This window comes from Papaver somniferum, chromosome 1, assembly GCF_003573695.1.
Source record: "Papaver somniferum cultivar HN1 chromosome 1, ASM357369v1, whole genome shotgun sequence".
Lineage (NCBI taxonomy): Eukaryota > Viridiplantae > Streptophyta > Magnoliopsida > Ranunculales > Papaveraceae > Papaver > Papaver somniferum.
The window spans coordinates 129,285,014-129,295,968 of record NC_039358.1 but is presented as its reverse complement, the minus strand read 5'-3'; the positions used below and the strand labels follow the sequence as shown (position 1 = coordinate 129,295,968).

At 37.1% G+C, this 10,955-nt stretch overlaps 1 protein-coding gene across 2 annotated transcripts; it reads left to right on the top strand.

The window, feature by feature from the left end:
* Window positions 1-3,445: 3,445 nt before the first annotated feature.
* Window positions 3,446-10,437, top strand: LOC113300318 (integrator complex subunit 9-like). Of its 2 annotated transcripts, XM_026549547.1 has the most exons (15): window positions 3,446-3,510; window positions 4,779-4,912; window positions 5,046-5,093; window positions 5,187-5,352; window positions 5,485-5,856; window positions 5,962-6,176; window positions 6,841-6,941; window positions 7,062-7,182; window positions 7,357-7,567; window positions 8,006-8,098; window positions 8,188-8,279; window positions 8,688-8,805; window positions 8,931-9,016; window positions 9,598-9,649; window positions 9,815-10,437. In XM_026549547.1, exons 4-15 carry the CDS (start codon window positions 5,344-5,346, stop codon window positions 10,304-10,306), a joined length of 1,962 nt encoding a protein of 653 aa, XP_026405332.1. In that variant the 5' UTR covers window positions 3,446-3,510; window positions 4,779-4,912; window positions 5,046-5,093; window positions 5,187-5,343; the 3' UTR covers window positions 10,307-10,437. The 2 variants fall into 2 exon arrangements, with proteins under 2 accessions (XP_026405332.1, XP_026405326.1); XM_026549541.1 differs by having other exon boundaries at window positions 6,841-7,182.
* Window positions 10,438-10,955: the final 518 nt, after the last annotated feature.

Sequence of the window (10,955 nt, the reverse complement as noted above, 5' to 3'; positions counted from 1 at the left end):
CGAATCATTATTGATCACATATGGATGTCCAAAATGAGAATACCAACCCATGTAATCAGCAGTGGCTTCTTTCGTGTTGTTACAAGGAATTGCCTCTCCCGCTGCGAGTTGGTATCTTTCTTCATGGCGGTTGTTCCAAGCATCAACCGTTGGAGTTGGCCTGTAGTTGAGCACAATGGTGGGGCCTTTTGTCTCGGATCCTTCCTTGGATAATTTGAAGTTTTCTTTTACAACCCTTTGTTGAATATGAGCAATTTGGTGTAGAGTTCGACGAGGATTGGTCATAACGTAACCTGTGGGATGATACAATGGTCCATTGTAACCTGCGGTCTTTGTGAACCTTCGAACATCAACTCCATTTTCAATCCTCAAATAAGGGTCAAAGATAACATCTTCAACAGTGAAAGCATCTATTTTCTTCCTCATTTGAATGAGCTTCTCCTCTTTGTTCCTTAGTTGTCTGCCAGTGAACTTGAACTTCTTTCCCGTAGGGCCATAATCATGTTCTTCCCACTCAGTAGGAGGTCTCAGACTCGGAAAGTGGTCATAAACCCATGCCTAAAAAATAAATTAAGTATAAACAATTGACACATGACTAAAAATATAACAAACAAAGAAAAATGTAACCAAACTTACCATTAGAAGCGCAACATTCCCGACAATTTCAGTAGCTCCAACCCTAGAGCCCTTTCTTAGGCTGTCAAGTAAATATGCAAGGGTTGCAGTGGCCCACGAATAGTTTTTGATGTTGTCCAAATTCTTCAACAGTTGTAGGTAATGAACATTGACCCTATTTCCCGAGTTATCGGGAAAGAATACGGTCCCAAGAGAATACAACAAATACGTTGTGGCTGTACGCCTAACTGTTGTTTCATCCACCACCTGACCTTCCCTTTCCTTTGTTGCTGTTCCTTCAAACTTGGTCCTCAGATTCTTCAACAATAGCTTTTTGATGATTTTTGGTTTATGTGGTTCAGCAGGGTCATAACCACCAGCCAACTGAAACTCCATCTCAGTTTCATCTTTCTCCCACCCAAGTGTTTCTTGAACAAGGATATAAAGGTCAGTCCGAGACATGTTGTTGTCGAAACCTTCAAACACAGATTGTCCTTCAACTTCAAGGTCAGTAATTTGCTTCACATCGTCCGGTGTTATTGCCATCTCTCCAAATGGAAGATGAAACGTATCGGTTTCAAGCCAATATCGTTCCCTGAAGGAAGAGACCACAACACTATCATACTCCGATTGAAGGTGAAGAATTCCAGGCCCTAGTCCTGTACTAGCCACTAGATTGCGAACCGAAGCACATTCTTGACTTAATGACCAATGTTTACCCCTTTGACGCTTGAGCAATTTAATGCATCTTGCGTGGTCCTAAGAAAACAAATATACAAAAATATAAGCATATTATGGTGAACTGAAATAAACAAACAAAATGTATCAAAATAATGAATGTTTTAAGAAAAGCAACAAAATACATACCCTTGTCTGACAGACTTTTGCGGACCAGGAACCGGTATAACCAAATAAGATTGAAGACTTATCTGGGGCCTCACCCCAAGGTATTTTATTCTTCTTCGGTGGCAACAACAAATCTTTGCCTTTAGGAATATGCATCCCTTTCGGTGCGGGCTCCTTTCTCGGCTTATTTTCTTTCTTTTGCCTTGGAGGTGCAGCTACAACTACCTCTTTTCTCTTGGTATTTTCTACCTCTTCATCATTTTCTTCATAGGCCTCCTCTTCATCATTTTCTTCATCTTCCTTTTCTTCATCGGCCTCCTCTTCATCATTTTCTTTATCTTCCTCCTCTTCATCATTTGCTTCCTCTTCCTCCCCTCCATCATCATCGGTTCCTTTAAATTCTTCTTCATCTTCATCATTATTAGTTTCTTCCTCCACAATTTCATTTTCGTTGCCTTCACGGTTAGTTTCGACTCCGACCTCTTCTTGATCATTATGTTCCACTCCTTCTAGATCAACTCCAGATTCAGCCACAGGTTGTTCCCTCAACTTTATTTCAAACTTATTCTTCATCTTCTTCTCATTCTTGTAGATACCTCTATTATTAACCCCTAAATGCTTGTCACCGCGAGGGGTGGGCGTATGATCAATCGGGGTTAAGTCATTTCCTCTCTTTTTCTTCCTACACAAGCATTACAATTGATTCATTTACTAAGGGTAAAACAAATAATATAGACAACAAAAAACAAAACAAAATGGTGAGCCTGCATAGTTACGGTTTGTAACCAATGAACAGAGACCAACCGTACCACTCACACGGTTGGTAAATAGTGAATCGAGACCAACCGTATCAACGATACGGTTGGTGACTGATGTATCGAGATCAACCGTAACTAAACTACGGTTGATATTTTATCTTAGTTTTCAACCGTAAGTTTTCTTTGGCCAAATACTAACATACAGGATGTTCTACGGTTGGTAATGGATGTTGAGTTATAAGTCGTAACTCAAATACGGTTGATAACATTGATGGAATTACAAACCGTAGAAACCAAATGAAAGTTGCAGAACAATGTACGGTTCGTAACTCAACACACGAGACCAACCGTAAGCTACTTACGGTTGCAAAAAAAAACGTAACTGAACAATTTCTCATAAATTCAAGAACTTACAGTTGGTATTTCAGTTATTACGAACCGTATCATCAACAAAAACCATAGTTACGGTTGAAATTGGAGTAATTATCAACCGTAACTCACATGCAACACACAAATTTCAGTTTCAATTTCGATCCAAAACCCTAATTTTTATACAAAACTAACTAAATCAACACAATAAACTAAACCCTAACTGGGTTTTTCGAAACATACCTCATGAAGGTCATTGTGCTTGATTTTGACGGTTGAGGAGTTTCAAATTGATGTTCTTGACCTAATGGAGGATTTGGTTCATTAGAACGGCTACAATCTTCGTCAACCTTCTTCTTCGGCATCTCTAATATAGTTTCCAATCAACGATTATCAATTTTTCAAATCGCCGATTAATCGAAGAGGATGATGAAAAATCAGTTTTAATGGTGGAGAGGAGGAGAAGAGAAGATGAAGTACAGTTGAAAAAAAACTGTTTTGATTTTCAGATTCAATTGGGTTAATAATGGGGAAGGACAATTCGGTCCTTTCAACCAAAAAAGCAAGGGTAAATTAGTCCATTTGAGGTGAAAAGGGTAATCTAGTCAATTAACAACCCATATAGGACACCCCCTAACCAATAATAGGGACATTGCTATCACCCTTGCCGCCCCTCCAATGGAACCACCCGCCCCTTTAACAGGATTGTTATTAAATCCCCTTCGCAGAAAACCGAAAACACGATAAAAACGTGTTTGTTAGGTATGTTTTTACAAAACGTTCTTTTCCTGTTTTGTCTTTTCCTGTTTTCTGTTTTTGAATACAAAAAAACGGATACGATAAATAATTATTGCTTTCTTTTTCTTTCTCTTCTCTCAAACGAACAGACAGCTAAAAGAATTGCAAAGGATTTCTTTACCAGGTATGATCTCTTGCGCCATCTATTCTATGTTTAATCTCTCTTTCAACTTAGGGTTTTTATTTTTAAATAGATGGCTTGATTGATTTGGTCCACCTCAAAATACTAGGGTTGGTGCAATCTATAGGTATGCCCCTTTATGCTTAGGTTTAGGTAGAATATTGTGCAGAACAAAAGATGGCGGCATCTAGTGGTGATAATATAGATGATGTCGCAGATGGAATAGTTTATTGTGAATTACTTCGTTGAATTGGTTCATGAAGAAGCCAAAAATGGTTTACAAACCACTACATTAGTGAAGAAAAAATGGTAGAAATAAACAATGCTAGCTTTACTAGGTTTGGTAAGAGGTACACCGTTCTAAAGTTGAAAGCCAATCGACTGCGTATAATGCGTAGGGAGTTTGCAAATGTGGTGTAAGAGTCTGTAATGAAATTTTTTTAGAATATGAACAAGGTTCACTGTTTGTGGTGCTCGTGACTGTCTTTTAGGAATGTGCTTACCAAAAACTTAGACAAATAACTGCACGTTATTAACCTAGAGGTGGAGGGTGATTCCAAATTCATATAAATCTGTGTTGGCAACTGTAAGGTGCCTTGGTATTTTGGTAACTTGTTGACAAAAATGGATATTTTGGCTTAAGAAATTTTTGTAAGAACCTGACTTTATAAATGAAATGAATATTGGTTTGGATTGAATAGTTGGTATATGTGATGGGACAATAGCTCCTATAGAATCTCATGCCACATCAACTTGCTTGCAGCTATCTATCGAGTTACATTAAAAATGATAGGCAAACTATCATTACACGTCTGGTTTTGACAGATATTAGCCTAAGTGCCGAACAATATATCATTGTAACTTGAAAACTTCTTTCCTTTCATAACATCTGTATCACTTGTGCGTTTTTTCACGGGAGATAGTCTTCAATGTTTGAATACAACCCTTTTTCTTTGACTGTTCGTTTATTCTATCCTATTCCTTTCTAGTTTTCCTAATGTTGAAGTATTGTATAATAATCCAAAAACTTTTAGTGTAAATCCAGGAAGTCCACACTGCTCTTCACAAACTCGGCTTGTGATACCTGGGCTTTTCTTGTATACTTGCTAATCACTCTTTCTTAATTAATTTGCTTTCCCTTCTAACTGTTATTGAAATAACTGTTTATATTGTGCTTCTAGTTTCGGGTACTTCTAGTTTGTCTCATGCTAATCATATCTTTTTACTTGTTCGTAAATTTGTTCCCACTGTTCTAATAAATTGCTTCTCAGGTACCAAGAACCCTTATTAGGAATTCAGTTTTAAGATGGAAATCCAGTGATACAAGGTCATCGAGTAACTTATCCTCGGACTTGGAAGACTCATTTACAAGTATAGACTTGTTATGATGTGTAGAAACACTTGTGTAAGCTTATAACTGATTTTTGAATTCTTGGTCGTAACTTATAACTAATATTTGAAAATATATTTGTAAATATTAGACTCTGCTCATCTCCGTTTGCCTCACTTCCATTACATACCTCTATTTGAATTTTCAGGGATTACTGGACTTAAGAAGTTGAAAGAACCTGAGGCATCTTAATAGGGTAAGCTGCTTTTGCCATCTTTAATCCTTGTAAAGGAAATATTATTTAGGTCTTAGTGCAAATATAGGGTTTTTATGTCTCAAACTCTTTTAGGGTGGAGCAATTGCAATATAGGGGAAGCTACAATATAGGGGAGTGAGAGTGAGAGTTGGGATTTCCATCCATTAATGATTGCCGCGAAGGTTTAAACATCAGACTATCAATTGAATGAGAAGAAGTATTTAGAGCAAATTGTTTTTCTGCTGTCTCCATGAAGCTTGTGAGTTTCTCCCTCCCTCCATATACTCTCATTTTATTGGTGTTTCCCTTGTATTTTATATATTTTTCTTGTTGCAGTGATATAAAATTGAGTATCAGTTGTGTGAGGTTACTTTTTTGTCTCTTTTCTCAGACATGCTTAAGCAAAGGAGATGGATATCACTTTCCACCATGCTACATAATCACTCTGTGCGACTTTAATATCTTACTTGATTGCCCAATTGACCTTTCCGCTCTTACAATATTCTCGCCAATCCCAACTAGTTCTTATCAACCTGAAGCTGTTGAAATTCCTAATAGCCTTTTATATTCATGTGAACCAAAGAGGCGGAGAATTGAGAAAACTCTCCATGCGGACGATTTAATCCATGCAGAGCCTTGTTACAGAACTGTCACTAACTTGAATTTGTGGGATGTATCTTCCATTGATTTGGTACTAATTTCGAGCCCAATGGGTATGCTTGGATTACCATTTCTTACCCGAAATGAGAATTTCTCCGCCAAGGTAAACACCGTGGGAGAAACTTGAGTTTTCTTTTCTTGTTATACTTGGTTTATTAGCAGTCTCTTGATTGGATTTATGGTTTTGATTTTGTTTGGTTTGGTTTAGATCTATGCTACAGAAGCTGCTGCAACACTTGGGAGGCTCATGATGTTGGATCTTGTATCGATGCAAAAGGAATTCAAGCAATACTATGGTACTAATCAATCTGAATACCCCCGATGGATGACTTGGGAAGAGATTAAATTGCTTCATCCGACAGTGAAAAACATTGCAGTGGGTGAAAATGGAGCAGACTTGGGTAGCTGGCAACCATTGTATTGGTAACTGTGCATGGCTTTTCTTTTTTCTTAAATTTATCGTTATCACTAGGGAGAATTTCCAAAAAAAATTAACTGCAAAAGACTTTGGGATGCAGGACAAGCCGACAAGCACCTTTTTCTTTCTTTAGTTTGACGTTATGTTTCGTAACAGTTGAAGGACGATCTGTGAAAAACTTTAGAAAGATTATAGTGTGGATGTTTAGCATCCTTTTGAAGATCTAAAATTTTAAAAGAACAAAAACAATGAAGCTCAATTCATTAAATCTATTCAAGTTTGATTGTAATTGAAGCTTTGGTACTGGAAAATACCGGCTTGTCCATCATGCTAAGCATACCGTGAGCTGGGCTGTTCTTTCAATTGAACTTTTTAAGTGCCATTCTTATAGTAGCTAAACAGGTTGTATCGGTGCTGAAAATGTGAAAGATTGTGGATATTAGCATACGTATAGTCAAACGCTTATAAATGTTCCCTTGAACAAAATTGATTTTCCAATGTTGTTCTATGTTTATAAATGTGAAGGATTGTGGATGTTAGCATACGTATAATCAAACGCTTATAACTGTTCCCTTGAACAAAACTGATTTTGTAATGTTGTTCTATGTTTCAACTAGTTGCGCGAATGTCTTTATGATTCTTGATAATGTGATAAGCGTTTTTGATCAGTGCAGAAAATGTGGAGAAGTGCACGGAGAGATTGCAATATCTCAAATACGGTGAAGAAACATGCTTCAGTGACACATTAATCATAAAACCGTTCAGCTCAGGTCTGGAAATAGGCTCATCTAATTGGACAATATGTAGTTCAGGAAGAAGCATCACATGGCTGTCAAGCTCCATTTTTGACTCTGCTCATGCAATGAATTTTGATTACCATTCTCTGCAAGGGAATGATGTGATCATATTTTCAGATTTGTCACTCTTGCATAGTGCTGCTAAGGATGCTGATGGGAATAGGAACTTTCCTACCTTTCAAGTTCCAACTGCTTCTGATGTCCTGGCTTTCAGGTACATGTCTTCTACACCATTAATGCCACTTCCTGTTTCTTTTGGTCTTAGCTCTGCCACAGTTCCGATGTATGATTTTGTTCTTTATTGTTAAAGGGCAATCTTTGTTCCCATTATTCTTCTGTTCCTAATGAAAGATGAAGTTTGTAATGTTTTTTGGTTATCATGTGGTAGGAATGGAAATGACTCGGAAGAAGAATTTAGCAAATCAGTGGTTAACACGGGCGAAAGTTCAGAAGAAATGGATAAGCTAGCTTACATATGTGCCCATGCAATCGATTCTGTTAAAGCAGGAGGTTCTGTTCTTGTTCCCATTGGTCGCCTTGGAATAGTCCTCCAACTTCTAGAGCAAATATCACTATCCCTCAAATCTTCAAATCTGAAGGTAATTTTTTCTCGCTTTTCTTTCTAGTTTCTGTTATATTTGTTGCATTTGCAAAAGTCTACGGTTGGTCAGGTACCAAATTGACAATCAACTACAATTTATCTAGGCTGTTAAGTGTGGGTCAGCTATGTCGATGCAGAAAATTCTTCACATTCAGCATATATTGTTGTACAATAAGTTTTATTATTATAAATAAAACATATGCTTTTGTGGTTACGTCCATGTTGGTTATGTTTTGGAAAATTTTCACAAAATGTTACTGCTGTGTTTTTGCTTGTTCATTTCAGATAGAAGGTTTCCCAATATGCTCGTCATTTACATAAAGTGTCAACATGAATATCCTACTGGATACTGATCTCTGAATATTTTGAATCAAAGCAGACCAGAATTGACTGAAGTGCATAATGTTGCTTTTAGCTAATTTATCCATATGTACAGGTTCCTATACTTATAGTCTCCTCTGTGGCAAAAGAAGTATTGGATTATACGAATGTTGTGCCAGAATGGCTATGCAGGCAACGTCAAGAAAAGGTATGCACAGGGCTTTATCTCTATGTGTAACTTATATGCAATGCTTAATTTTTTTAAATAGAAGAAACTAATAATTGCTTTATATACAGCTTTATTCAGGTGAAGCGTTATTTGGTCATGGAGACCTCATAAAAAGAAACAATCTTCACTTATTCAAAGAAATTCATTCACCTGATTTTTTGTAAGATCTCCTCTTTTATGTTTTAAGAAATCTTGCAGTTACCTTCATTCTATTGTGAAACTAATTTCACAGTCCTGCATATGCTCTTTTATCCCTTGGCATAATAACCTGAGAGTGGGAAACCTTAAGAGAGGTTAGGTTTTGCCTCTACCGCCTTTACTCGAAAGACAAGAAACCGCTAAATATGTAAAAAGGACCCAGTATTTGAAAACTTACTATAACACCATCATTTCTGAGCAATTAAGCATCTCAAATAAACGGTCATGAGGCAGAAAAATGCAGACAAGGCAAGGGGTGCCTCGAGGCGTATGTTCAAATGGCTTTTAAAACCATGAGTATTAGTGGTATTGCTTTGCATGGAAGTAATGAAATATTACAGCATTTACATAACGTTTAAACAATGGACAGAATGACATTTCAGGAACCTTGCATAGTTTTCTCTCCTCACTGGAGCCTCCGGATTGGCCCCGTTGTGCACTTTCTTCGAAGATGGAGCAGTGATCATAACTCTTTACTTGTTCTTGAGGTATGCTGTGATTCTATGTTTACTGAAGTCCGATAACTATCTTCCTCTATTGAATTGCAATTAAATATGGTATTGGTGTAGTCTTAACCACTTCCTCTAATTGGGTAAATTTTATGCGGCTGCAGCAAGGAGTGGACGCGGAGCTAGCTTTGTTGCCTTTCAAGCCAGTTGCTATGAAAGTCCTTCAATGTTCATTTCTTTCTGGAATAAAGTAAGCTCATCGCACTTGCTCGATTTTTTAATTCTTTAGATGCCTCTTTTTGCAACCAAATAGATGCTTTTTGTGATAGTTAATTTAGGAAATATCTTGCTGGGAAGTATTTAATGAAATCTGATGACCATCTTTTTGCAATTCGTCTATGCATTTGAAATGGCAATACAGCTTTTGATAACCTAGGAGCATAAAGTCATGGTTGAAAACTATTTTCAGCCGTGTAACTTATCCTAGTTGCACTGTTAACATCATTCTTGTTGTTTTAGTAGTTTTTATAAATTTTGATGGGATAGGATAGAATTAGCAGAGCAATATCTATACTTCTAAGTTTGTAAATATTCTGTTCCAAAAATCTCCATATGCAGTACCTTGGAAATATCTGGTGGATAACAAATCGACTCAGTAATTACAGAACTTTAACTAGATTATAGAGCTCTACACATAATGCCTATCAGTTTGCAACACATGCATGAAATTGCTGAGTCGATTTGTGATAACCACTTGATTTTTGTGTTATTGAAGTTTGGAAATTTGATGCGACAATCGTCACTGTCTGACAGTTCGTTCTCTGTTTGTAGGATGGAGAAAATTCAACCATTGCTGGACATGCTACAACCAGAATATGTTCTGGTAAATTTGATTTACTTACTGTCTTGGTTGAAAATTCAGATTTCGTTATTCTGTTAAAGTTCCATAAGTTCGATCATGTCTGCACTCTCGAGCTCCTAGGTTTATAGTCTGTGATTCTTGTTCTTCAATACCGAGCGTTCATTTTTTTTTTCCTGTTTGAAATAGTTTCCAGAGGATCTGAGGCAGCAATTTCCTAGTCATGTCACAAGTTCATTCTCATGCATTCATTATTCCATCAACGAAATGTTACATTTACCACGTGTGAGAGATTACGTGACTAACATGGAAACAGAGTTGGCCTTCCAGCTCGAACCTAGAAGAATGGAACATGAAAGTATTGCCATTGCCAGATTAAGAGGGAAAATCTTCATACATAATGGGAAGTATGTGCTAGTTTCTATGAAGGAGCCGATTGACTCTTCAATAATGCATGATCTGACACATTGGGATTCCCCTGATTCAAAGCTACTACTTGAAGCATTGAATGGCAGGGGCATAAATGGGTCTATAAGCCAAGACAGAAGCTTCTTAGAAATCAGTGAGCCCAGTAAGGCTTTAATACAATTCCATCCTGCACAGACCATTATTAGCACAGATGAAAAGGCTCTCGCCAACGAAATCTTTGAAGCCTTGTCCACCGTTCTGAATAAAATTTAAAGAATGGAAGCATATCAGATCATGTTCTAGGGGACAGCACTGCAGTTCAATATTGCCTTTTCTTTCATTTTCTTCTTATAATTGTCTGACGTTTTAAATATTAATTAATGGAATCTTTACTCTTAGCTGTAGTATCGAGTGTTGTTTGGCAAAATTTAGAAGTGTTGTTTATGTACTGTTTGTGTTACAAAAAGTTCTCCAAAACTAGCCCATGTGAGAGGTTTTTGTACCTTCTTTCCCCCAAATTTGAAGGTTGAGATTCGCATGGTTTTATCGAGAATCGGTTGATATGAATGTCCATATTAGCCTATTTTGAACAGTCGGCTGATATTCACATTCACGTCAACCGATTGTTCTTGATGTTCTTCGTGGTTGAAGAACATCAACCCAAAATCGGCCAATGGGGACTTATAAAGATCGATTTTGGGTTACCCATTTTTTCCAGTTAATACTCGATCATAAAATGAGTATGAAATCCTACTCATTCTAAAGCCCGGTGATGTACACTCGATTTCAGTCGAGTATAAAATTTATACTCAAATTGAAAATGCATATGAGTACGATTTGATTTGAGAACGGGTTGATTTTATATGCTCAAACTGAAAATGAGTATGAAATCATAATCATTCCCAACTCGAGTATGGATTTA

Coding starts and splice junctions, on each gene's coding strand:
- LOC113300318 (XM_026549541.1), top strand. Junction 5,857..5,961: donor ATGAGAATTTCTCCGCCAAG/GTAAACACCGTG, acceptor GGTTTGGTTTAG/ATCTATGCTACAGAAGCTGC. Junction 8,280..8,687: donor ATTCATTCACCTGATTTTTT/GTAAGATCTCCT, acceptor AACAATGGACAG/AATGACATTTCAGGAACCTT.